This window comes from Tyto alba, unplaced genomic scaffold, assembly GCF_018691265.1.
Source record: "Tyto alba isolate M040663 unplaced genomic scaffold, T.alba_DEE_v4.0 Super-Scaffold_1, whole genome shotgun sequence".
In the NCBI taxonomy this organism is placed as follows: domain Eukaryota; kingdom Metazoa; phylum Chordata; class Aves; order Strigiformes; family Tytonidae; genus Tyto; species Tyto alba.
Genome location: NW_024881261.1, coordinates 22,403,048 through 22,430,857, shown reverse-complemented (window position 1 = coordinate 22,430,857; position 27,810 = coordinate 22,403,048). Strand labels below are relative to the sequence as shown.

The window sequence follows — 27,810 nt, the reverse complement described above, 5'->3', positions numbered from 1 at the left end:
AGGTTTGGGTAAATGTTTCATACATAGCATTTTCTGGGAAGCATATCTGTGAACTCACAGTCCGTTAGATCAGGCTTTTGGCACATCACTCTTCCTCTTCTCTGTCAAAACCAGTACACACATAAATCCCAAGCTAGACAGAGGACAAAGGAATATCCTTTCCCAACCACATCGAACTCCCGCATATACTTCCTTTAGCCTACCAGCATTTTGTGTCACCGTCTATGTGCCTGCCCAGAGATACGTGTTCCCTGCCATATACCAATATACTTACATGTAGTATCCAACCAGCAAGCAGATTTCCCCCAAGGTACCTATCTGCATTGCACTCACAGTCCACATATAAATGTCCTATAAAAAAAAATGCAGTGTAACTCTGCTTTTTCCTTCCCCATACCCACCTCTGAACACATCAACCTTTCAAATTTGACTACTATATATATAAATGTACCCTCTACATTCTTCCTATCCCATCATTCCTCCTCAGTATCTATGTGGACAGACATATTCTGTCCATATGTCTCAAACACTTCATGCATACATCCTGTCATTCTTCACACCCCAACCACAGCTATTCCTCTCCTATGGCTTCAGGATTGAACTATTGTGTTGTCCATTTCCCAGCGACAAGGGGTCTAGTTACAGGTTTATTGATTGGTTTTTGTGCAGACAGATGGATCTGCCTTTGGTCTCCCCACCAAAATCCACCTCTGTATGGGCTGATTGTCACTGCTCCAGGGATAAGATTTCACCAGGAGACCACCCTCCATGCAAACATCCTTCACCCAGGCCATGGATGGTAATAAATGGAGTCAGGCTGAGCCATAATAAAAGCAATTGAGTGGGTTACCTGTGCAGACATGAGATTTATACCTCCTCATATTTGATGTGATTGTTTTATTGAGTTCTCAGTGCAGTTAGGATGCCGTTTATTTATTTATTTATATGCCTACTTATCGGGGAAGAGGGGAGAGGCTGTCGCAGTCTAGCTGGTGTTCAGCCTCCGTCTTGTCAGATATGAGCCCAAAGAAGAGGGCTCTCCAGTTTTGCTCTGCTTTTTACCTAGGCTTGGGCTTGGTGGGTGATCCCTGGCCAGGTATCTCATTTCCTATAACAGACAAAGATGTTTGTTTCAGGATCCCTGAAACCTTGAGCACTGTCTGAATTATGAGCCTAGTAGAAGCTAAGGGGATGGTGTAAAGAAAGATATGTGTATATACTGATTTTCTAAAAGAACCTCTCAAAAGAAATTCCTATTTACGCTGTGCCTGTTTTGGACAATGGGCTGTGATCTATGCACAGAGCCTCTTTATATTATTGCAATAGAAATAGTAAGCACGGACATCGCTTCTGACTGTCATCACATGTGAGCGTTGAGAAATATTAGCAGGTGCAAATTGATTGGAAATGAATATTTGTAAGTGCACTCTGAGGAGTTTGGAAACCCAGTGATTAGATTTGTGATTTTCAGCTGGGTAGGTAGCCGTATAAGTGCTACAAAATCAGCTCTCAGTTACTGGCACTAGAGAAAGTTGGAGGCTAGGTCTGAATATCATACTGTCTAGTATTTCATCACAAGCCTAACGATGTTTGTTGTGGGTTTTCTAGCTCCTCTAGTCAAGTGATAGCATGAGAATTTCAGTTCTCATTTAATAAAGTATGTTTCCAGTGCTTGTGGGGGCTTGAAAAGGAGCCTATCGGCTCTCCGAAGACTCAAAGGACTGCATTGTTAAGGTGTTTTTAAAGTTGTTTAATGGGAGTCAGATATCCAAATCCCTTTAAAAATTTAGGGTAGAAAATAGAAAACAAGTAAAAACAAACCCACGTTGTATTACAGATACTCACTATTTTTATGCCAGTTGCATGATTTAGGCTCTGCACTGGCATTTTTAAACAGTTGGGACTGGCAAATATGTCCATGCATATATAGGCTCCAATAGTTTAATTGGGATTCCCGTTAGCTCTCAGTTTAAAGAATGATTGGGAGAAAAACTCAAACCTTTCTGACACTTTCATGAGTAGTAATCATCATCAGAGCCATCTACATACATATGGGATTTCCTAAAGCCTTAGCTGCACGGATGTCAGACCAATGACAAATGCTTATGAAAGTCTCTACTTTTTCATTTATAGAGACCCTCCCCAAACATGGTATCCCTAAATATTTTGCTGATTGTAAATAGAGAGACTAAATTCCATTTGAATTTCAACATGCCTTAATTAAAGACCGTGGAATCTGAGTGAAGCTCAGCCTTGTTCAATTGTTTTGAAGTCATATCTTTTTATTCAAGTAATATGGAAATCTTTTGTTTGAATGAGATTTAGGATCAGAGACAGGTTTTTAGGGATGTTTCATGTACATCTGAAAACACAATTTTATTCTGTGTGCATCATGTCATCATATCATAAAGGGTCCAGCTGGCTTGCTAGAGCATTATCTATCTCTTTAGCCAACACAAGTTTATTTCTTATTGTATGTTTGCTTGTTATTAGTGCCATCTAGTTATATATATTCCAAGAAACCAGGAATTCCTATGGGATGCAATTCCACAACTTAATGGACCTTCCTATCAGGGGATACCTTCTGTTACCATTTAAATATTTCCTTTCTTATTTTCCTCCCTTCATTCCTGGCTATACTGCTTTGTTTAAATGTGAATAATTCCTTTCCTGTTGGAGGGACTGTGCCCTTCAGATCATTATATTGTTCTCACCACTTCATCATTGCTTGGCCAAGCCACTTACATTTTCTCCTCTTTTCTCCCAAAGTCATATGAGTTTTTTCATATAATAGTGATTCTGGTAAATGAGGTTTAGCTCCAGAAGACTCACTCACCCAGCACTGAAATGCAGCTACCTCTATGACAGAATGCAGCAATCATTCACTAGATGCAAAAGCTTGAAAATGTTTAACTTCCAACAAAAAAACAAGCTTTCTGTACATCTATACAAAAAGGAAGGGCTGGAATTTTTAGGTGATAAAGAGACCGATGTGGTTCTGAACTCTTGAAACTTCCCAGGCACAACCAATTTTACATACTAACTGCCTCTGTTGAGCTAATATCTCTGCAATATGAAAATTAGAAAAAAATGTGGCTAGCTTATTGTGGTTCCCACCATACAACCTTCCAGTGGCCAGATATGAGGAATAAGACAAAGAGAAATGCTGTGAGCATTCATTTACTCTTTCAGCTGCAGTAACATTGTCTGTAACCTCTGCTTTATGAGCCTGTCCTTTATTTGCAATGATAAAAAGAAGATAATACCAGGTTTGTGTCTGATGGAAAAGAATTTGAATTTAAAAGAATATATTCCCTGTAATGAAGCCCTGTGTGGCCCAATCGTGTTCTTTGCTCAGCTGAAAGCAACTGGCAGTAGATATCTTCTACCTTGAGAGCATGCCTTGATGCAGGAAATCGTGTGGGAACCTTAGGCTCAGCATCAACTAAGGAGCAGGATTCCTGCTAGGATCCTGAGTTTCTTCTGTGCACACTAAGGAGTGCCAGGTTATGAGACCTGATAAACTGCTGGGTACTGCTGGAAAAGTTTCCTTCAGCCCTGCCTTGCACCAACACATTGTCAGTCAGAGGCTAATCCAGTCTATGTGGCCAGTCTAATCCTTGCCCTCTCTATTGAGAAAACTGACTTGTTGCTACTAAATGCTGAAGGTGGCAATAGGTTTATGTGACACACACTCACACACTTGCTGGTTAAAACTGTGCAATTCACCCTGTGTTCACTGCAAGCCATGCGGTTGTCACTACTTTTGGTCACTACGAGCAATCTGCCATTAGAGGTACCCTGTACTCTTCCAACTTCTCCCTAGACTCATTACCTGTCCTCCAAGAATTCCAGATTTATTCGGTGGGAAAGACAGGGAGAGATTCATCAGTGACTTTGGCTAGGGTGTCCTTTGGGGAAATTCTCAAGTGAGGCTAGTGAGAGTGACTCAGAAAGCTCTGTTTGCATAACATTGATTTCTTCCGCATATGACACAGCCCCTGCCCTAATACGCCTGCCTTTTTCCAGACTCGATCGTTTCTCTTGAGACATTACATTTACCTCAACTGCAATTCTGTTCAATTCTGTCTCCCTTGCGTGGGCTAAAGCCTCAGCTGATGTAAAACAACCTAGCTCCAGTTTTGAACCTTTTCTTGTTAGGTGTTGAACTCCATGGGCATTTTTTGTGAAAGATCACACTGAGTTTTACAAAGGTAGCTAAATACAGTTTTTTTCATTTTACAGATGGCAAAGCAGACTCATAAGGAATCCGTGTGACCTGCCCAAGATCAACCAGAAAGTTAATGGCAGAACTGGTAAGAGAAATCTGATTTCCTAATATGCCATTCTTTGCTCTAAACTAGAGGGCTGCCCACGGCTACCAAAATCAGCCACATGCTCAATAATATTTCAATGTACAAGTATATTTCACTGGTCATTATAACCTGAATCATTGTATGTGTCTTTCTGTATGTATTTTTAAAAAGCACATAATTACTGGAGACTTCAACTAGGAATTATTAGCCAATTGTTATAAAATGAAACAGGAAAGATCTCCCCAAACCAAGCACTTAACACTAGAAATTAATGTAGACCCAATACCTAGGGGAAGATTGAAAAAACATCTAATGGTTTGACTGAGATAATATATCCACTAAAGTCTATTTGCTGCCATGAGGTATTACGTCTACTCGCAGGAACTCAAGGTCCAAAGTGTGTCCTGAAGGCTGACTGAACTCTGTAATGCTTTGGCTTCGTCATTCCTTGGATAAGGACTAACTGGGGGGCCCTAGTACTGAACCCAGCCGCAGGAGAGCTGGGATAGAGGGACAAATTGTGCGGGGGTTGTTTTGCTTTGCCTTTCTGGACCTGTAAGGAATTAATTAGGTTAAGAGAAGCAGGAAATAATGCTTAAACTACAATGTCCATTGCATCACTTGCTACATAACCATGAACGTGTGTCTGTGATGTGCACCATCCTGTTCCTACTAAAGTACATTGTCTAATTCAAAAGGTTTTTCTAGGCTGATTATTATCTCATGAAACCTGTGTTCTTAGGCTAACCATACGTGCCACAAAACAAAGGAAAAATTCTCATTAACATCTGCCTCCAAGTTCATACTTAGGAGACCGCCGCAAGGCTTACAGCAGTGCCTAAATCCAGTTGAAATATTCTAACCTGAAGTGACCAAAGATAACTCATTTATAGTCATATGGTGGATGGCAAAGTTTGCCTGGCAGGGAGCTCAAAAAGCAAAGTGCTCAAGTGTTTTAAAGCATTAATTGCTTACCAAAGAATTAAGAGATTCTGTCATTTGCTTCCTTCTCAGTTACATGTCGTGTGTATATGTGTGTGTGTTTACATATATGCATGTATATATATGTGTGTGTATACCTACATGTACACAATAGGTTTATACTGTATAGTACCTGATGTATGAAACGGGAACAGGAAAGTTCCTGGTACAGAGATAACTGCTCTGTCTTGATCCTGTCAGTTCTGGTGCGCTTTGCTTATTAACTAATATACTCTCTAGACTTTTTTTTTCCATAATTAAAGGAAAACTACAACATAGCAGAAGACTTTTAATTTTTTTCCTGAATCTTGACAGGGTAGTTAAGTCATGTTTGTCACCAGAGTTTGTATCTAGCCTTTATCTGCATGAGTTTGCTATGAACGAGGTTCTGATAAATCTCAATACTGAATTACATGTCGTCCCAAATGCGTCCTGAAGTTCTCAGTGCAATACTGACAGATCGGTGCAATGTAGGCACATAGAATTCATGTATCACAAACAATAATTAATGAAAAATAGATTTTTAAAATGTTTTAGGGAGACTTTAAAAATTGAATTGAAACCGCTTTGTTTTGTCTCACCTGAAAGCCTTTGTTAATGTTAGACTAATCCCCAGAAAGAAAGAAAACAAAATGTAATTAATACATTATCAGAAAATCTTATAATAACCAAAAGTAATTTTTTTTCCATGTACAAGGAGATCTCCGTTTTGAAGTGCAGTATTCACAGTCTATCTAGAGACATAGGTAACTTCTATTTCTGTAAATGCCTCGCTTACAGTCTCAAGATGCTAAACTGCTCATGGATGTAGCTCTAACAGTTCTGGAGACTGGGCCAATGCAGATTTTACTTTGGAAAGCCCACATTCTGTGAAAATCGGAAGACAGATGTTTCTAGAAGGTTAGTTTTTAAAATTGTCATCTATCTGAAGCTGCTCAGAGACTTGAAGTGTTAGATTAACTCCAATTTGTGATTATACTGCGGGTAAGGGATGTGCTGTTACAAAGGATTGACTCAGTTCAGTATGTGTATTTTGACAATGGGAGAGAGAACATGTATATTTAAATTGTGAACTTAGTCCCCTCTTTGTGTTTTGTGAGTTTTGTGAGCTGGAGTCACAGAAGTCACTGGAGTGATGAAGCTCACACTACTCTCCGCAGCACCAGGATTGGGCCCTTGTATATTTGCTATTTCCTATTCTGCTGCATTTTTTTTGTCCCGGTTCACTGTCCGGTTCTTGCCTAGTACAAACTTGCAAATTTTATGACCTGTGATATGATGGGATCATTCCTTACAGATGTGAGTTTGGGGGGAGCCTCATACAAAGGTGAACAGTGGGAAGTTGGGCCGGAATTTTTAAAATGAATGGAGAAAGACTTCATCATATGAAGCCAAAATGCTCTTATGCCTTGGTGACTACTCATTCAAATGCCATTGCAGTATGAATCAAACATGGTGGGTCACAGCTGAGCCTCTTTAATATAATAATACTTAGCAGCTACAAAGCACTTGTCCTTCTCAAAGTATTTTATAAGCACAGTCTAACTGACATCTGTTCCCACCTCCTTCTGAGAAGGATCAGTTTTCATCTCCAGAGTGGGGAAACTGAGATGCAAAACCCACAAAGTCCTGCCACAAACTGCTAGCAAAGATGGGAGCAAAACCTGGTGCCCAGGCTTCTGCCCGGGACACCACAACCCAGATGCACGGCGTTGGGTCCAGTGGGCATAAGGCTGAGACTTCAGCGACATTCAACATCCCTTGAGCTGGTCAAAGTATACATGTGTGTCGGGCCCGCGTATACTATCCCCTCAAAGCGCCCACAGCCATTCCTCTGGACTTCTGTACCACCAGCTTAATTCCTCCCAGGGATAGCTGGCTGTCCTTCCGTGGCTGCCTTTGTAAGGTGTCTGAATGTCAAACTGTTATTATTTCAATACCTGACTGAGAGAGTAACAGAGACCTGGAGGTTTTTTAGGAGGGTGTATAATTAGCCGATCAGTATTATGTTACCCTGTTCATAACTTAATAACCATTTTAATACAGATGGCACACACAGGGATAATTTCCTAGGGTAGCCTAGCAGTATATTACAGAGACAGTGTGTCTGAGGGAATCTTTCTTAGCCAAGGTACATTCCACTAGCTAATTCTACCTGCTGTTTTCAAGATGATTTGGGATAATTCCATATCATTTGCAAAATATTAAAACCCATTTATATAGGATGCCAGATTTAGAAATACACAGTCTGAGTTATTAGACATATTTTGATAAATCTGCCATGAAAAGCGCAAGAGAAAAAATACCACTGCGTTTTCCCTGCTATTTATTTTTTTGCTTCCCTTGCTATAAATACACCAGGTTTAAAAAAAAAAATCTGGCTAAACTTGTTATATATCAAAAGGGCTGATATACTGACTTGTGCGTTTTTATCTATGCGGACACTACAAAAGCCTGCATGCATATTTACATATACCCCATATACATTTATTTGAGTGGGAAGTGCCGTATATTTGTCACTGCATGCAAAAATTTCATGTATTCTTACTCTGTCGGTGAGCTATTTTGTGCCTATGTACCTACCCTTTGCAAATATCCTTGTGTTACTCTGTTTCTAGAGGTTGTATTTCTGTGGTCATAGTCAAGGTATCTGTACATACATTACACTAAAACAGTGTAATTACTTTTACTGTGCGCGTAAGAGTGTTATGTGTCGCCGAAGTATGAAGACCTGATGTATGTTGTGTTTGAATGTACAGCGATGCGAACAGTCCGAGTGCTTTACCATGTGTTAGTACTTGATTACATCTACCACCGGCCTTTTTCTCCTGCATCGATCCTTTTTTTTTTTTTTTTTTTTTTTTTTTTTTTGCCTGTCATATGATTATTTTTGTCACTTCAAACCTGAGACCAAATCTGAGTCCCTCCACCAACAAAAGTCGCACCCTAGCAGCCGGGGGAGGAGATGGGGGAAAAATTGTTCGCTATTGCTGAAACGATCCTGCTGCTTCCCAGCCTGCTGCCAGGGCAGGGACCAGCCCCAGCCGGGAGCCGCAGGGAGCAGCGCTCCCCAACCGCGGGAAGGGGCCGCCTGGCAAGTTGAGGCTCTCCCTCGGGCTAGAGATGAGGAGGGAGCCAGGGCGAGTGGGTGCAAGGGAAGCCTTCCTCCAGCGCTCCGCGGCCCGGGGCTGTGAGCCCGGCTTGGCAGCGGGTAACGGCAGCTTTTCGGCTCAGAGCCCTAACACCCGGGCAAGGCTGGCGGTCGTTTACACCCCGGGAGGGGACTGGGGAAAACGTGCCTCCGCCGCTCATCACCCCGCCAGCCCGAACAGCCCCCAGACCTTGCGGCACCGCCGGGCTGCTCGGCGGGGAGCCCCTCTGCTCTCGCAGCAGCGCTGCCCGCCCCGGGCCAGGCGGCCGGCGCAAGCTGCAGCCCCGCGGCCGGCAGCCCCGGGCCCCGGGGCAGAGCCGCTCCCCCGCTGTCCGGGCCCGGGGCGGGGGGGGCGGCCGGCTCCGGCCCCGCTGCCCAGGGCTGGGCTCGGGGGTCACGGCGGGGCCGGGATATTGCTCGCCGGGCCGCGGCCGGGGGTTGGCGAGCTGGATCTAACCTGACCGAGGGAGAATTGGGCCGTCCGCGCTGTTGAGAGGGGTTTTATGGGGCCGTAAAGAGGCGACCGGGCCGCGAGCAGGACTGCGGGGTTGTTCTTACCTGTTTATGGAGGAGACGCTGGGGACCGTGTCGTTGTCGCAGATGCCCTCGGCCAGTAGCCTGTCCCGGATCTCCCAGGCGAACATTGTCGGGTTTTGTCTCTTGTACTCGGCGATTTTATCCACTACTTTGGGGGTCGCCACTTTGGGTTTGGAGCCGCCGATCACGCCGGGCTTGATGCTCCCCGTCTCGTAATACCTGAACAAAGGATGGTCACTGACCTGCCGTGCCCGGAACAACCCCGCCGTCCCCGAGCACCCGGTGCCCGGCTGCCCCTCGGAGCGCCCCGCGGCCCCCGGCCCCGCACCCCACCTCGGCGTCGGGCCGCGGCGGCTCGGGTGCCGCATGGCGGGGCTCCGCGGGGTGCCGGGCTGCCTGGGGGAGTCCCTTCTCCTCTCCAGGGCTAGCTCCCGCTCTCCTTTTTTTTGGTATTTTTTTTGTTGTTGGTGTTGTTTTGTTTTTTGTTTTTTTTTTTTTTTCCTCCCCTTTTTGTGTGTGTGTGTGAGAAGCGTGGGGCGCTGGGCTGTTCGCTGCCTCCCCCTTCCCCCGCCTTACACGCACACACTGGTTTCAGGCCCGGGGATCGGGAAACAAAACAGAAACCCTCGCCCCGATGCGGCGGGCCGGAGGCGAAGCCCGCTGACCGCAGGGCCGGGCCGGGCGGCCGAAGAGGGGGCGCGGGGAGCGGGCAGTGCTGGGCTCAACTCCCCCCTCCGCCCCCGGCTCTCCCGGCCGACCTCCCCCGACTCGGGGTGCTGTCAGGGCTGTGGGTGCGGGAGCGCGGTTTATCCCCCCCCCTTCCCGGATCCTTGGGAAGCGGATGCTGGTACGGGGCAGCTCCAGCCCGGGCCCCCCCCGGCCTCCAGCGCTGCTGGCGGCAGCGGCTCCGACCCGCCCGGCGCGGCGGGCACCGCTCCGCATCCCAGCGGCGCCCCCCCCCCCCCCGGCTTGCCTCTGGGGATGTTTCACACCACATTTGGCGGCGATCGGTTACCGCGGGTATTTATTTATTTATTTGCCCCGTTGTTTGTTTATTTCCCCGTGTATTTGCTAAGGCCGCTCACGGACTGTTGTGAGTTGGGCGATTTTTGTTGTTGTTGTTGTTGTTGTTGCTGTTGGTTTTTTGTCGTTCTTTCGTTTTTCCTCCCCCCTCCCCGTCCCTTCTCTTTCCCGCCCTCCCGCCCACCCCTCGCAAATTGTTTGTCTTCCCAGGAGTTTCCAAACACCGGCGGGGGGGCGGGGGGAGCACGTCCTTCCCGGCTGGAGGAGGGGGCCCTACTCAGCCCCGGGCTCCCACGGCATGGAGGTGCCGGGGCCACTCGGGAAGGTGCCAGGGGGAGCCCAGCGCCGCGGGAAGGACGGGAGGTCACCTCGGCGCTGGGAAAGGATGCACTGTTGCCGTCCCGGGGGAGGGGAAGGAGCTAGCTACCTCTTTCCTTACCTGCCCAGGATCTTGCTGACACAACCGTGGCTGACCCGCAGCTGCCTGGAAATGTCACAGGGTCGCACCCCCTGGTGAGCCAGCTCCACTATCCTTTGTCTCACCACGTCAGGTAGGGGCCTGCCGTTCACAAACACCCCCCCGAGCTGGTTCACACCCCCGTGCCCTGCTGGGGAAAGAGAAATAAAAAAAACACAACAACCCACGCACACCAGAAACACACCGTTAGTCGTGGATTCTTTGCCACTCGTACTGCAAAATCTCCAGCCACTACAGATGGATGGAGGTGGTGGCGGGGGTTCGAGAGGGGGGAACAAGACGTGGGGGAGAGAGAAAAGAAGAGAAAAAGGGAGAAAGAAAAAAAAAAAAGAAAAGAAAGAAAGAAAGAAAGAAAAAGAAAGAAAGAAAGAAAGAAAGAAAGAAAGAAAGAAAGAAAGAAAGAAAGAAAGAAAGAAAGAAAGAAAGAAAGAAAGAAAGAAAGAAAGAAAGAAAGAAAGAAAGAAAGAAAGAAAGAAAGAAAGAAAGAAAGAAAGAAAAGAAAGAAAGAAAGAAAGAAAGAAAGAAAAGAAAGAAAGAAAAGAAAGAAAAGAAAAAGGAAAGAAACCAGAGAGAATAAGAGAAAGAGATTGAGAGATAATGAGAGAAAGAAAGATAACGAGAGAAATAAAAGAAAGAAGGAAAAGAGCGTGAGAGAAAGAGAAAGACACGAGAAAGGAAGGAAGAAAGAGCAAGGAGGAAAGATGGCAAGGAAGGAGAAGGCAAAGTGAATTTTCCCGAGCCCGTCTTCCCCCCCTGGGCCGGAGAGCACCTCTCCCTCCCGCGGTCCCCGCCCGGGACGCCGGAGCGGCGGCTTCCCGGGGCCATTGTGGCGGGGCGAGGATGGAGGCAGTGCCCGCGCCGGCTCCTCTCCCGAGGGCTGGGGAGAGATGCGCTCCCAAACTCCGGGGCTCAGCGGCTTAGCGGCTCCGGGCAGACCCTGCCGCACTCCCCATTCTCTCTACTCTTGGGCTTTTCATCTCTCCTTTCATTTTCATTCCACGATTTTCTCTCACATTGTCAATTACAGTTACTCTCGAACCCCGCCTTCCCTCACCCCGCGGCATGTCCCCATGCAACGCGTCCTCTCCCGTTATTTTCGGATGCGATTTGAAGGGATTCAGAGAGAAAAAGAGAAAGGGAAAGAAATGTAGGGAGAGGGAGGGATAAAGAAAGAAAATATTTTGTATCCCCCGGCCGGTGTTCGCTTACAGACAGACCCTCTCTCTCCTCAGCTTTCGCTCTTTAAAGGAAAAATCCTCAAGTAAAAAAAAAAAAAAAATCTAACAGACTCGCACGGTTCCGTCCTTCCTCCCTTCCCTTCCCCCCCTCCCCCCCCCCCCCCCCAGTCTAATTCAGTGAGGATTTAAAATGCCGCGTTTTCCTCTGTTCCTCCCTTTCCAGGCAAAAACCCGCTCTCTCTCAGGACTGTTAGGATCGCGCTTTTTTTTTTTTTTTTTTTCCGATCTGTCTTTCTCCATTTCGAGAAATAACTTGGGGAAAAAAAATAAGTATGCACCTGCTAAGCGTGGGCAGGAGGATCGGAATGCCGGGAATAAAGGGAAATATCGCCTTTTGGGACTGGGCAAGACAGGCGGTTGTGAATCGCTTGCACCTGGAGTGGTGTGCGGTGGAGACGGGAGCAGCTCGCCTTTGCCCGGGCGTGCGGGGAGCCGCAGGCTCGCAGGCGGTACAGCTTCGCTGCCGCTGCCACCTGGGTGTCTCTATCTCCGCAATATCCAGCTGATATAGCTGTGGAGTGCACGCTGTATTAAAGCTTTCCTTTCACACAACCCTAACCTTCTGTATCTTCCTCGCCAAGAGATCTTAGTTCGTTTTGCAGTTTGCTGAAAAATGGTCTGTTTGTATTTTCGCTGAGGTTTTTTTTCTCCCCTGCTTCTGACACTGACTTATTGGCTCTGAACTTAGTGGAAACTCTCATTGCCCTGCGATCGATCCAAGTCCTTTCGCACAAATAGAGTTTTTTCCATCTCCCCCACCCCTTCAGTAACACCTCCACACATCCCCTCCCAGCCGCCTCGGCCAGGGCGCCGGCGGGCTTCCCCGTCCCTTCCCCGATGAGCCGGGGTTAATTGCTGCATTCTTTTGTTAGTCTTTCTTAAAACATATTTAGGGGTTGGGGGGGGGGGGGGGGGGGGGGGGGGCGGGGAAGGGGGATATTTATCTTCCTCCACTAAAACCCACGAGTGTATGTTGCTGTGTGTTTTCTTCATTTGTTCAGAAGCCCTTCTGCACATGTTGCCTCTAAAGTTACAAGACAGCAATTTCTTTGGCAACTCCATTATAAATAATTCAAAGCACCCTTTATAACTCGCATTACAAAGTACTAAAAGGCAACAGATGCAAAAAAGATTAAAAATTAATAATTCAAATTATTGCAGCCCGGATATTTTTCACACGAGTGTTTCGCTCTGCCCCGTGGTTTTCTAAGGTTATTTCTATCAGAGCAACAAGATATTTACGTGTATTTATCTGCGTATAAGTGCCGGAATCTCTATATACATAAACCCATCCAGTCATACCGCTTTCGTACAGACCATGTTTTGCTGTCTGTATGTGTCAGGAGCCCGCACCCGTATGTATTTTAAGTGCTTACAAATATCTAGGTCTGTAGCTCTAGAAATGCATTTTAGGGAACAAATCAAATGTTGATTTTTTTAAAATTTTTATTATTATTTTTTTTTAATCAGAAGCCAAAATTGTTCAGGTATCTCACTGGAGTTTTTAAAAAAATCAGCGACAGTGAAACGCCTCTTTCGGCTGCCTACATGTTCCGGATCGTACCGGAGGCAGAATTACTGCAATCGCGTCTGAAAGCAGGTCGCACCGCTGAAAACTAAAAATAATGTCTGATGCACAGACTATTTTCTGTTAAAGGTCTTCGAAAATTAAACCCTACATTTTAAGCCGTGTATCCTGGAAGTCATTAATTTGGAAACATGAAGGCAGTTACCTACATCCACGTTTGGGGATCTGATCATGGGTTTGTGTTTCTGCGCCTTCATTCTCACAGCAAAATCGGGATTTTTTTAAAACTTCAAGCTTTTCCGTTTTATATCTTTTCTGTTTGTTTTTATGCAGCGGGCAGGGCGTGTCCTCAAAAGTTTCGGTGTCAAAAGTTACAAATTGCTCTTAATTATTCATTTCCTGACTCAAGATGCTCTCAATCTCAGCTCTCTATTTGTTTTTGTTTTGTTTTGTTTTGTTTTTTTCTTTAATTTAAATCGCGGAATTATTTTCTCTCCGTGCGGTGAAATTAAAATCCCTGACAATTCCTGGTTACAGTCCCTGGTAAAGGGGTCTTTTCGCTTTCCCTCGTCCCCCTTTTATAGAAAGGGTTTTTAAAAGTGGAAATATATCACGAATGCACTTTCCTCTCTGCCAGGAATGCATTTAAAATGCACACCGGGGATCTGGTAAATAAACCAGGAGGGATCGTGACTTCTCGGGAGCCTCAAAGCCTCCAGATCTCCCAGCCATACAATTGTCCTATTTTTCCCGCAGTCCAGCCTTTTACCAAACCAAACCGAAGCACAGAACAGCCACCGACCAACCCGCCATTAATTTGAAACTGGTGTCTCCCCTCTCTGCCGCTGAAATTCGAAATCAAAGCAAACGGCATCAGATCGCGGGGGGAGACTGGGGGTTCGGAGCCACTCAGGGGTGCGGGCAGCCCTGACCCGGCGGGGCAGGGACGGGGAAAGGGTCCAGCCCGGGGGCTGACACGAGTGGCAATAAACTCGTGTTGTCTGAGGGACGATGAGGAAAGTGCCTTTGCGGAGGAGAGATCCGGTTCGGGAGGGGGTTGCTTTCGAACAGCCGCACACAGCCCCCCCCCGGCCCCCCGGGCTGGGGGTCCTGGCCCCAACCCCGCCGCTGTGCTCCCCCGGGGCTGCCCGGGACCCTCGTTCTGCCGCCGGGGCCGGCGATGCCCGTCCTGTTTTCTGAACGCCCCTCTAAGCCCGGTTTTGGCCAGGGGAGGAGAGGCTAGCGGTGAAAGGATGGACCGGGAGGAGGATCAGGTGAGGAAGAATGGTTGGGGAAGGAAGAATGGAGGGATGAGAAAGAGGAAGAGCAGCGGAAGGAGCCGGGCTCCAGTACTCACGGTGCATTGCTGAGAAGGGGTCTGCCTTGCAGTGCATATCCATGGGGAGGCAAAGGAAGGGGAAGAAATCGGCTGAAGCCGCCGTGTCGCCTCTAAAACTCAACTTCAAGACTTAGGGGAGAAAAAAAAAATAACAAAAAAAAAAAAAAACAAAACCAAACCAACCAACCAAACAAACAACAAAAAAAAAAGAACAAACAAAAACAAAACACACAAGAAGAGGAGGGGAGCGGCGGGGTGCGCTGGCCCCCCTGCCCGGCGGAGCGGGGAGCGAAGTACTTTCCGGGGGGCGGGAGGGCTGCGCCGGCTCTGGGGGGCCGGGGCGGCGGAGTCAGCAGAGTCCGTGGGAGCGAGGGGCTGGCGGCGCCGGGGGGCAGGTGGGTGTCATGGCTGGGGGGGCTCAGAGCATCCCCGGCGGCGGGGAGGGGGTGCCGGAGCGAGGTGCGGCCGGCGGCCAGGCGGCAGAAGGCTCAGGAGGACGCGGCTCTCCCTCCTCCTCCCGCGGTCCGGGGCTAGTTCATTTAAGTTCAAAGCGGAGTAGCAATCCCCGGGAAAGCTGCGAGCGGCGGGCGGGCGCGCCCCCTCCTCTCGGCCGGGCGGAGGATCCGGCGCCCGGCGGACTTTCGCCCGAGGTGGGAAGTGCTTGCGAGGAGCCGGGGCCGGAGACTGGAGCCTCCGCTCCCGGTGTGTGTCTCTCTAAAAGCCGCAGCGCCCTCAGCCCCCCGCCCGCCTCCCCGGAGATGGATGACTTGTCAGACAAAGGCAATAGATTCCGACACTCTCTGATTCGCCAGCGCGCCGAGCCGAGCGCGGCCAGGAGAGGAGAGGAGATGGGAGAGGAGAGGAGAGAGGAGGGCCGGGCCGGCGGCGCTCGGCGCGGGGGGGCCGCCGCCTTCGGGACCCGGCGGCGGGGGAGCCCCGGCCAAGCGCTCCGGAGCGCCCCGGGCCACGCGTGTGCGGGGCGGCGGCGGCCCTGCCCGGCCCGCGGGAAGGGACGGGAGCCCCGCTTTGTTGTCACTCGCGGCTCTGGATCTTTAACTCCCGTGTTTAACGCGCGCACACGCGCACCCGCACGCACCCGCGGGTTGGTAGTTTCACGTCCCGCTCTTTTTTACCGGAGACTTTACTCGGGGTGAAACGGGAGTGGGGGACTGGAGGGGTGTCGATACACATGAGGGCTTCCGCGGCGTGCGGCTTGGAGTGGGGGACGGACGAAGAGAGAAAAGGGAGAGAGGAGGCGAGGGGGAAGAGAAAGGGAGAGGCGAAGAAGAAAGACAGAGAGGGGAGAGACGTCAAGAAAGAAAGACATAAAGAAGAAACAAAAATAGAAGCCAGAAGGACCGACAGAAAGAGAGAAAGAGAGAAAGAAAGAAAGATCAAGGAAGAGAGAGAGAAATAGAGAACGAAAGCAAGAACGAGCAAGCTTCTTGCACCTCTTCGAACCCGTAGGTTGGGCCCATTTCAGTCATTGCAAAGTTTCCCCTCGCGCATTTAGGGATATAACAGCAAACTCAACCTCCCATTTTCCACATCTCTGCTGCTTGTTTGTTTGTTTGTTTTTTTTATTAATGCTGGAGTGGGATTTAAAAAGTATTTTACAAATAAGTCCATGGCTAAAATAAACGTAGCTTTGACCTAGCAGAGCAACAGAGAGCAACAGAGAAACGCCTTCTTAGGGTAGTAACCAGGGGTAAAAAGACGAAGTAGAAATTGCTGTGAGCTCAGTTTTGATTTTCAGACTGCGACTTTATCATCACCTGAAATGTACTTTCTTCTTCTCTTTTCCTCCTTTATCCTTCCCCATCCCTCTGCTTCTCTGTCACGAAACAGGCCCTTTGTTTTCTAACTGGTTTAAGTAAAGAATCTCCGAGAGATCTTTATGAAATATTTTCCAGTGTCTCATAAATCATTTTGGCACTTCAGCTGATGTTTTATCTTTCTCTCCCCCCACTCCCCTCTCTCTTTCCCCTGTGTGCAAAAAGGATGATCTGGGGGAAAAAAAAAAAAAAAAAAAAAAAAAAAAGGGGGGAGGTTTTGACACCAGCGACAGTTAAATGTAAAGTGAGACAGCGATCAGCTCCCGGGTCTGCGCTGCAGAAGGGCACGGCGCGCACAGCCGAAACGCGAGTGCCAGCCCCTGGCAGCACCCCCACGCAGAGTGAATTTTCCACACGAGTGGGGGCTCTCCGTTGCCTGGTCCGGAGCAGCGTTCGCTGCCGCCCGGCCGGGGAAGGCGCCTCTCTGCCCCGCCTGGGCAACTCCCGTCGGACGCCGAGTTTGCGAATCGGCCGCTGCGCGCCGCGGCCAGCCCCGGGCTTCCCCCCTCATTGCCCGCCGGCCGCGGCTCTCCCACCCGCGTCCGCGCCCGGCCGGCGGCGCCCCCCGACCCCCTTATCAGCCGCGCGCCCCCCGGGCCGCCGGGGCTGCCCCCGCGCAGGGGCGGCGGGAGGGGGCGGCGGGGCGCAGGTGCGGGGCGGCGGCGGCGGCGGCGGCGGCGCGTCCCGCCGCGGCCCCTAGATGGCGCCCTCCGGTCGGCTTGACGGCGCGGCGGGCGCGCGGCAGGGGCGGCGGCGGCGGGCGCGGGCCGGCGGCGGGCCCCACGCCACGGCCCCACGCCACGGCCCCACGCCACGGCTCCGCACAGGCACCTGCCGGCGGGGCGGCGGCGGGGCCGGTGGTTGTCACGCCGTGTGTTCCCCTACACCCCAAAGGCCGCCAGCAACGCGTGTTGGCGACGGGGCTGGGAGGTCGCCGCTGCCGTTCACCCCTTCCGCCACCCCGGTGTGCGGCTGGACACGGCCCTTCTGTCACTCGCCGCCGCCGAGCGGCGTGGGTGGCAGCTCCCCCGTACGCCCGCCCTTCCACGACAACCAGACCCGGTCGCCCCGCGGCCGTCGGGCCGGGCTCGGGGGCGCAGCCAAGCCCGGAGGCAGAGCCTGGGAGGTGAGGGCAGGAGCCGCCCGGTAGAAGGGTGCGTCCTCCGGTGTTGTATCGGCCTTACCGAACCGCCCCATCCCCGGGGCCTCTGCTTTCAGGGGGCTTGTTCATCGCCTCCCGCACTGCGCCCTCATTAAGACTTGGGGAGTTAATTTTGTCTCTCGCAGAGATGCTCTGCGCGTTTGTAACTGTTGATTGTACAGTGAGGAGGGTAACAGCTCGGTGGTGGGCCGGGACGAGGGGAACTGGCGGACCCCAAATCTCCTCCCGAGAATGTATTTTGCCGCAGGTTCTATTGCTGTTTCCCCATCTCGGTAAGGAGAAAGGCAGGAATAAGAGACTTGAGAAATACACAACGTGAGCGCTCTGTGAAACGAAGCTTGAGTCCCACGGTGCAGAGGCAACCTGTGTAAACGAGGAAGCCCCGAGACTGGTAAAACAAGACTGCTTTCTCGGGAAAGAATGGGAAGGAGAAAGGAGAGGAGAGGGGAGGAGAGGAAAAATTAATGGAGAGGAAAGGGAAAGAAAGGAAAAGGTAAAAGAAAGGAAAGGAAAGGAAAGGAAAGGAAAGGAAAGGAAAGGAAAGGAAAGGAAAGGAAAGGAAAGGAAAGGAAAGGAAAGGAAAGGAAAGGAAAGGAAAGGAAAGGAAAGGAAAGGAAAGGGAAAAGGGAAAGGAAAGAATGTAAGGAAGAAAAGAGGAAAGAAGGGAAAAGCTCCCTGCTCACTGTCCCCTTCCCCCACCACACATACCACAGTATCACCTGGTGCCCCTTCCCACACCAGACTTCCTGGAAGAATTGCTTTGTCAACAATTAAATCCACCGAACAATTTCTGTCTGCCCAAATTAAAAATACTGGCTTGTCCCCACAGCCCCAGGCACGGCTGTGTGTCCTGCGAGACCAGGCAAGGCCGAGACCATGGGCCTCTTCCCACTCCCACAGCTCCACAAGCATCTCTACAACTCCCACTTGACCAGCCCTGGGTGCTTTTCCCCCCCTTCTACTTTAAATGAACCTTTCTGCCTTTTTCTCTTTTTTCTCTTTTTTCTTTTTCTTTTTCTTTTTCTTTTTCTTTTTCTTTTTCTTTTTCTTTTTCTTTTTCTTTTTCTTTTCTTTTCTTTTCTTTTCTTTTCTTTTCTTTTCTTTTCTTTTCCTTTTCTTTTCTTTTCTTTTCTTTTCTTTTCTTTTCTTTTCTTTTCTTTTCTTTTCTTTTCTTTTCTTTTCTTTTCTTTTCTTTTCTTTTCTTTTCTTTTCTTTTCTTTTCTTTTCTTTTCTTTTCTTTTCTTTTCTTTTCTTTTCTTTTCTTTTCTTTTCTTTTCTTTTCTTTTCTTTTCTTTTCTTCCTTTCTTTCCCCCCCTTCTTTTATTTCTTTTACTCTTTCTCAAAGAGGATCTGAGGATCTCCCCTTTCTTCCCCCCCCCCCCCCCCCAAGCTAGAAACATTTACACTTCAAAAGAAACGCCCGCCTCTCTGCGGAAATTTCAAGAAAAATAAACTTTTGGGGGGAGTTGCGTCGATGGCTATCTTTCGATCTGCTTCATTAGCCGGCTTTCTCCAGCTGATCAAGCCGAAATCTCCTCCATTGATCCTATTTCCCACCCCCGGCCCCAATACCCACACCCGCGAGGGCCCTGCCCGCTCCCCTCCGCAGCCCCCTCGGCCCTCCCACGCTGCCCCGGCTCCCCCAGCCCGCCGGGCTCGCCTCGGCCCCGGGCAGCGGCTTCAGCAAACGCTGTTCGCGGCAGTTGCCTCCTCTCCTCGGCTGCCAGGCGGGGAAGGGCGCTCCGCCCGCGAACAATGGGGTCGGGCGGCGGGGGGAGAAGTCAGGCCTGGAGCAAAATTGTTGTGTCTGCGATCGCCGTTGTCTCCAGAGCCAGGACTTGCGCCCACGTCGGCTCCCAGTTTTCAGCGGGTTGCCGGTCGCTGATTCCGCAGGACACCAGTTAAACGCGACCTATGGCTAGCGGGACGGGGTGCTGCGAGGGCAGAAGTTTTGTATTTTTACCACACCGAGGTGCCGTTGACTCCTCGGCTTCACACACCACTGGTCGCCTTCCCTCTGCTAAGTGTGCGAGCGCTTACAGCCTAAATGTTGTTGGTAGTTTGGAGCTGTGCCCTTAATACACCCCAGCACCGGATTTACGGATTTACAGGATAAATCTGCGCTGACCATCTATACATATTTTTCTGACCTGCGCCAGCTGATTTAACCTTTCATGGGAAAGTCGAGGGTGAAATTCGTGGGTGTGAAAAGAAAAAAAAAAAAATAATCCCAGGGATATCAGCGTTTGTGTGAGTGTGAGAGGGGTCTTCAAGGAAGGGAGCACCTTGATAAAACCTTCCCGGGCGACTTTTGGGGTGCTCTGTCTGAGGACAGAGTGATTTCTGGCCTGAGGAGACATCCCACTGCCCAGCCAGCACCAGGGGAAAGGGGCATCCAGACCAGAGATCACTCCTTCGCTGCAGGGGTGCCGAGGTCTGATCTTCCCGAGGAGAGAGGGCGATGGGGCAGGGCCGGGGTGCCAGGCAGCAGTGTGGAGATGTGGGAGGGGGATCAAAGCTGCCTGAGAGGTTTTCCCCGGGTCGGGCAGGGCCGGGCAGGGCGAGGGGAAGCAGACAGGGCCCTGCCGCCCCCCCCCCCGCCTCCCCCCCCAGCCGCTCTGCCCAGGAGACTCGAGATTGCTCTTGGTGGCCGAGTTTAACAAATAAACACAAAGTTAGGTTTTAAACGAACGATTAATAAGAAAGAGAGCGCGAAAAGAATAAAAGCCCCCCATCCTTCCCCTCCCCCTGTGTCTCCAAGCCCCTCTCCCTCTCTCTCTCCCCCTCTAAGCACCTCTGGTCACGTTGGAGGATGAGTTTTTGGAGAGCTTCTGGTACAATATGGAGCACCACGGGCTGCAATTTCACACTCCACAGCACATTCCCCCTAAAGCTACTTTCTTTTTTTCCCATCTAAGACCCCCTCATGTCTCCCCCTCTCTCTTTCTCTCGCTCTTTTGTGAGCCATGGGTGGGTTGCATGTCTGGGGGACGCCGGGGCCGCGGGGAGGCCGGCGGACGGGCCCTGCCAGCGGGGCGGGTGCGTGTGTGCGCCGGGGGGGCCGTGCTCCCCCCTCGCCCTGCCTGCTGCTGGCTTTTCCCTTCTCTGCATTTGTTTGCCCTGAATGGTAATAGCCCACGTGTGCTGCTCTTTATTCAGTCACCGACACTTTAACCTCTCCTCTTTACAAGAGAGCGTTTGCCACAAAAACGAGACAAGCCGGAGACCTTTTGCAGCCTCATTGAGGGGGGAAAAAAAAAAAAAAAAAAAAAAAAAAAAAAAGGAAAGAAAGAAAGGCGGGGGGGGGGGGGGGGGGGGGGAGCCAACAATGTGAAGAGACACTTCTGTAACAAAGCCGCCTTTTAGCGCACCGGGCCGGCCAGAGCTGGGGCGAGTCTCCAAGCCTCCCGGGCCGCAGACGTATGGGGACGGGGACAGCCTCGGCGCAGACCTCCCGAGCCTGCCCTCGCCTCCCCGAGCAGGTAGGCAGGGAGCGGACACACGGCTCCCGGCGCCGGCCTGGGCCTCGGTCCACCCGCTGCCCCCGAGCCTCGCACCCGGCCCGGACGGGGGGAGCCCTCGCCACAAGCGGGGTCACCGGACCTGGCTCCCAGCGAGGCGGCCTCCGCGGGCCGGCATCGCCCGCTCGCCACAACCCCCCCTCTCTGCCACGGATCTCTCCTTTTGTCTGTCCCCGTGTCTCGGAGTCCCTCCGCTCCTATGCCTGCTCATTTCTTTGCCCCCGAGTGGCAGAGCGGGGGTGTGGATGTGTGAGGGCAGGGAGGGTCCATGCTGCTCCTCTGACCCAAAGGAGCTGGCCCAGATGTGAACCCTCCTGCCCTTCTCGTGATGGGAAGCTGTGGCACTAGCGAGGCCCAGCTGCATCTTCCCTTTGCCCTGGGCTGCCGCTGGGGTAGAGGCGTGGGAGCCCCCCTCTGCTGCCTCCTCCCCCCACGCTGGAGATGTCTTTTTTTTTGTCCTCCTCTAATTTCTCCATAAAACTCCCGATGAGTGAATTAGACGCTTATTAAAGTCTCCTTTTAATCAGCAGTTGTGGGAGACCCTCCCTCCCTCTCTCTGCCCGTCCAAGGTTAGTTTGCCTCCGGGCCATTTGCAAATGTTAGGATTTACAGTTATCACACGCAAAAACATTTATATAACCCCTAAGTATAATACACCCATAAAAACGGGGAGGGAGCGAAAACTGCTGCGGATCAGCGAAAAACCCTATGACTTGCCCATTAAAGTCCCCGGAAAGGGTAATTCCAGCAGACAGAGGGGCCAAAGTGTGGTAATGACTGCCTGGGATTCACATCTCCAAAAACGATGGCACAAAGAGACCTGCCGGGGAGAGGGGCAGACGCTCCCTCCTCAGGGCCGGCGGGGGAAGTTGGGAGCAGACTTCTCCGCACATGTGTTAGGAAGTGATAGATATGCCTCGATACTTTATTCCTTCTTTCCTTCTTTCTTTCTCTCCTTTAATTCTCTCTCCCCCTCCTCCTCCCCGCCTTTCCTTCTTTCTTTCCATCTCTTTCTCTCTTTTACCTCTCTATCTCTTTCAGTCTTCCTTTCTCTCCCTTCCCCCTCTCCATCTTTCTTCATTTCCCTCTCCCCTTCCCGTCTTCTTTTCCTCCCCAGCCAAGCTGAGCCCGGACACTTTCTACACACACACACACGAATCCACCTCCCCAGAGAAAGTTGCCCCGGTCGCGTTTCTGGCAGTGCTTCCCAAGCCCCGTTGTGAGCCCTGCCTCTGCCCCCGCTTCCCTCCGCCACGGACGGCTCTCCGGTCCGGGGGGATGCGCCGGGAGCCGGGTCGGGGAAGACAGGCTCGTTTCCACCGCTAAACAAAGGCTGGAAACGCACCAACAAAGGACCTGGCGCGGCCCCTCCGCCCGGTGCGAGAGCCGCAGGTGAGGGCTGGGGCTTCCCGTCCGGGCGCGGGGGGTCCTGGGGGCGAAGCGGTGCTTGGATCGGCGGGGGGGCTGCAGGGCTGCGGGAGAAACTGGTCGTAAGTTGGTGGGGAAACTTTCTCCCCCCTCCTCTCTTTCTGGGAAAGCCGGGAAACCGGGCGATTTCAGTTCTCTCTTCGCCTGTCCCCTTCGCGTGGGGGAGTCCCTGCTTCCCTTCTGGCTGGGAGCCGCGAAAGCCCAAGTTCGGCGCCTAATTAAAAAGAGTGGCAGGAAGAGTCATTCCTCTTTAACATCAGCTGTTAATGGCCTCGGAGTTGAGTGCATCTGCGGAGGAAGATACCGAGCGAGAGGCAGGGGGATGGAGTGTGCGGGGAAACGGAGGGGCTGAAAGAAGGGGGGGTCTCTAAGCGTGGGGGAGGAAGAGAAGGGGAGCTTAAAGGAAGGAGGGAAAGGGAGAATTTTAACCTAAAAAGAGGAGCTGGAAGGTGGAGCGGGCGAGGGAGGACTGAACTGTGAGCCGACACCAAATCTCTCCTGGCTGCCTCAGCTGGGCAGGCTCGGCAGAGGAGGGGAGTCGAGGAGCAACTGTGCGGGCGAGGGAGAGCGGCGCGCAGCAGAGAGAGGGCGAGCGGATCCGGGATGGAGGGAAGGAGGGATGGAGGGATGGAGGGATGGAGGGAGGGATGGAGCAAGCTCTTCGAGCCGCGGAGCGCTTTTCCTGGCTGCCTGTCTTGCCTTCTCCTCTCTTGCACCCTGATCCCTTCCCTCCTTCCTCTCCTCTCCTCTCCTCTGAGGTTTGCAAACCAAACGTCACCAATCAATACGAACCCCGGCTCTGTGAGTGCGTGGGTGCGTGTGTGTGCGTGTGTGAGCGTGTTTGTTGATCCTGACCTGCTGGACTTCAAAAATCTGCCGCTTCCGACTCCCTCCCAGCCTGTAAGTTCAGAATTACAACCTTCTACATCTATGCAAACTTTTATTTATCGGAGAATTCCTTTCTCTAGGAGAAAGAGAAATTGTCACCATGTGATCGGCTAATTTCTGACACACGGGGCTTTACCCCTCCCACAGCGTGGGGAAAAAATATCTCCCGTGGATCTCTTTGAACTGTGCACAATCCATAACTTTGGCAATGTATATACAGTGTTATTTCTGCAAGGCAGTTTTCCAGGGTTAGGGGAGGTGGTTGCATTCTGCTAAATGGATCCTTTGTGGTGAGTGCAGATTTATGCCCAGTTTTGATTTATAATTAAATTAGCTTCTAATTTGCAATATGTGTGTCTGTGTTTAAAATGTATCTAATCTGTGAAATTGAGGACGGGGGCACTTTAAATGAAAATCTACCTTTCGCCTCAAGGGTTTCTTTATGAAGGGATAGCCGGGAGGGCAGCGTGCAGCAGGAAAGCGGGGCTGTAATTTCCATTAGGAGATGTCAATCAATCCTTCTTTTCAATACATCAATTAATAAATCCGATTGGTGCTGCGGGCTGCTCCCCCCGGGCACTCTTTCTGGCCGGATGGGGAAGTGTGAGGGGAAGGCGAACTTTACCAGGGAAGTCCCCGCAGGCAGCTCCCGGCCCGGCCCGGCCCGGCCCCCCCCTCCCCGCCCCTGCGCTGGGCTCCGAGACCGGCTCCAGCCCCGGCGGCCCGGCCCGGCCCGGCCCGGCCCGGCCCGGCGCTGGGATCGGCGGGCGAAGCCGGCGGGACTCTGCCCGTCGGCTCTCGGGGTCTGGCAGAGCTAAATTAACACAACCTGGGGAGATACGGTCGGGTTTTTTCACCCCCACGCGCGCGCCAGAGACACGGCGCGGCGCTGGGGGTGTGCACACGAGGTGAGAGCCGGGCCTGGGACCCCCCGTCTTCCTTGATTTATATTTAGGCTTCACTTATTTAAACGACACCCACCCCCCCCCAACCCCCCACACTGCTGCCCACCCCACGCAGCTCTAACCCGGGCAATAAACATCATCATTTTATTCAGTCATTTTCCAACTGAACCACAGCACCCAGCTTTCATTTTTCACAATTAAAGAGGGGCCGGGATGGTGGGGAGCTCCTCCAGCCTGACAGGTCATCCTAGCTCTCTCTGCTGTTAGCGTGCTCTCTGCACCTACAAATCAGCGGGGAAACGGGGGGGAAAGGGCATTTATTTATTTTTTTATTATTATTATTATTATTTGAACGGACAAATACAGGAATTCTGTAGTCTCTCTCTAATTTAGCAATAACACCAATTCCTTTTTCTTTTTAAGTGGCGCTGGTAGTTCAGAAGAACAGCACCGTGGTGGGAAGGCGGGTGGCCGTGGGAAGCCCGAGGACCGCCCGGCGCAGGAGAGCCCGGTGCCCGCCTGGGGAAGGCTGGCCCAGCGGGGACAGGGCAGGGCTGTGGAGGGGACCGGCGTCGGGACAGGGTGGCAACGAGGTCCTCCCGTTGGGTCTCTGCCCTCAGAGCTTCACAGAGTCAGAAAAACCCGACAAACAAAACTAATTCAATGTGCCGCCTCTCCCTGCCAGCGCACACACGGTATTTTATAGAAATCCGGCTAAAGAAACGTCTGACTTTTCTGAAACCCCGGCCGATGTAAAAAAAAAAAAAAAAAAAAAAAGACGCTTAGAGGGGGGGAGAGCATCCTCAAACTACTCCATAGCCATCATCATCATCCAGCCTGTCCGTTTGATTTAGAAACAGCACGATAGGGAACACGCTGTCACTGAACACTGTGTCCTCAGCTTCCCTTATTTTACCCCCCCCAACCAGACGGCTTTTTACCCTCAGATTTGCGGACTGCTGTTGTCGGTTTGAGCTGCTCGGCACAAATGTCTTTTGCGTGTCTCCAGCGAGCGGAGCAACGCTGGGTAAACACGGGGCTGCGAGTGGGAGCACGGGCAGCCCGGGTCTGCGGGGCTGAACTTCGGGAAGGAAAGAAGTAAAAAGAAGAGAGAGAGATTGAGAGAGAGTCTCCCAGGCAGCTTGATCCCATTAGCTCCGTCCTTGGGTTGCATATTTATACGGTCTAGGAGGTGAACAGATGGACTATCAATTTAATTCCATCTTCAACACCATCAGAGATTGATTTTCTACTCGCTTTTAATTTTGCCATAATTAATTAGATCATTACAACTGTTTTCTATTGATCTCCCTATTTAAACCTCGGATGCAAAGGGACTTCGGCAGATCCTTTAAAAACACAGAAGGGAAAAGGAACAGAGGGGGTTGCAAACTTTCTGAAGGTTTTTTTCAGTTTCGACTTAGAAGATTTTCGGTGCAGAACAGTGAAAAAAAGCCGCTGTGGCCTTTTCTTTTAGGAGGCCTTTTTCGTTGCCTTTATATTTTTTCATTTACATTTTGGGTAATCTTTGACATATTTTTATATAATATACAGCACATATAACAGATTTAATTGGTTCGATTATGAAAATATATGCTCGCACGTGTATGTATGTATATGGGCATATAAATACAACGTATTTAATATTAAGATTTACTGAGGTGGTGCACATACATTTATATACGGGGAATCTATCGACAGGAAAGAGATGTGGTTTTCTGAAGGGCGGATGTTTTTATTTGCCTCCCGTACGTGTCTCTGTGCACCTGAATCACTCCCTAGACGGGGGATATTTCACCCTGCGACTCCACCAGAAATGACAAAAGAAAACCGGAGCTGCAAGCCCCGGTTCCCAGCACCCGCCGGAGCCTTTCTTTCCAAGCCTCCCCTTCAGCAATCGGTTGCAGCCGGGGCAGCAGCACGGCTGTGCGCTGACACTCGGCGAGGTTTGCATTTTAAATCTCCGTGTCCCTTTTTTTTTTTTTTTTCCCCCCCCCCAAAAAAAATCCCTAAATCAAAAGCTCCGTTTATGTACGTAATTTGAGGGAACCAAACCGCGTAATTGTGCTTTTACCGCGAGCGGCAGCGCCGAGGAAAACCTCTCCTCTCTGGCGGGGTTTGTTTGAAGCTTTGTTTGCAAATCATAAAAGTGACGACGGGGAGGTGTGTGGGGGGGGAGGCGATCCGGAGACCCGTCCGTCGGCGGGGCAGGTTTCGGGGGGCGCAGAGCCAGCGCCGCGGCCCCCGCTCCAGCCCCGCGTGGGGGCGATGCTGCCCTGGCCCCCGCGGCCCCGCTCCCGGGGCGCAGCTGCTCCGCGCCCCGGCCCCGCAGAGAGTGGCGAGGCGCTGGGCTGCCGGAGAGCCCCGAGGCGGGGACAGTGGAGGTCCAGAAGCAAAAGAGTCACCACAGCGAGAAAAGTTTCGCGGGGTGGGGAGGCAGTCGGTGCAGAAAGAGTTTAGGCGATGCCCTGAACTTTCTACGAACGGGAGGGAACTCCGGGTCTGGGGCAGATCGCCAAAACCGGAGTGTAAAATAGGCCGGGGGCTGAGAGCGGCTGGCAGGGGCTTGCACGGCCGGCGGGGGGGCGGTGAGGCAGGGCCGGGGGGGGATGGGGCTCGGCCCGGCTTTCGCTCGCGTCTGGAGGCTCCGCTGCGGGTCCTTGCGAAGCTCTCACGGTAAACACGGAGGGGACCCAGCCCTTCGAGGGGGGCTAGAGCGGGCACCCTTTCGGAAAGGGGGTGATTTAGCAGGCGAGATGGTAAATGTTAGAGGAGAATCTGGCGAGGCAAGGAGGGTGTGCGTGGAGGAGAGAGAGGCAGGCTGTCTCCTGCTAAAGGAGGGAGTTGGGGGTGACGGTCTCATCCCTCCCTGATGAATATTCAGCGCCCCCCCCCCCTCCCCTCCTTACCTGCTCTCCCTGAGCTCTGAGCCATGGCTCCTCTGCCTAATGGCCCGTCTCCCCGGGACGGCTGCAAACCAGTAGATCCGCCGCGGCCTTTTCTTCGCTTCTCTCCTCCCCGCTTGGGTGTCTTGCTTTCCCCCGCTGACTTTCGAGATCTAGGCGCAACCACCCAAAACTAAACGGTTTAGATAACAACACACACACACACACCAGAGCACCACCACCGCCACCAAAAAAAAAAAAAAAAAAAAAAAAAAAAAATAGCCAGCCACAGAGAAAGAAACGCCGCTCTACTGAGCCGGGACAGGCTAAAAGGAGGGGAAAATAAATAACAATCAAAGCAAATGCAGCGCTGCTGCTTATAAAAGTGGAGAGGGACTTACCTGCTCCAGTGTAGCAGGGCTATGCAGCCGGGGAGGAAAGGGGCTGGGGGTCCTGCGGGGGGGCAGCGCCTGGACTTTGAATCTTCGTCCCCTTGCCCCCCTCCCGCAAACTGGCTACCTGTAGGGAAGTCTTGTTGCAACAGCAGATTAATTTGTTGTCTTATTACCATAAAAATGTGCTCGGAGAGGGGCTG

At 51.2% G+C, this 27,810-nt stretch overlaps 1 protein-coding gene across 9 annotated transcripts in view; it reads right to left on the bottom strand.

Annotated features, from left to right (window-relative positions):
• The window catches only part of PAX2 (paired box 2), a 100,790-nt gene extending 73,470 nt beyond the window's left edge, over positions 1–27,320 (bottom strand). For 5 of the 9 annotated variants that reach the window (XM_042787703.1, XM_042787582.1, XM_042787807.1 and 2 more), the window contains exons 1-3: positions 14,610–15,267; positions 10,448–10,616; positions 9,007–9,204 (exon numbers count right to left, since the gene is read on the bottom strand). In XM_042787703.1, the coding sequence (XP_042643637.1) occupies positions 9,007–9,204; positions 10,448–10,616; positions 14,610–14,652 (410 nt within the window). In that variant the 5' untranslated portion in view covers positions 14,653–15,267. Of the gene's footprint in view, positions 1–9,006; positions 9,205–10,447; positions 10,617–14,609; positions 15,268–27,239 lie in introns of those variants that run through there. The other 4 variants (XM_042787945.1, XM_042787619.1, XM_042787865.1 and 1 more) reach the window with 2 other exon arrangements.
• Between the last annotated feature and the right edge of the window lie 490 nt (positions 27,321–27,810).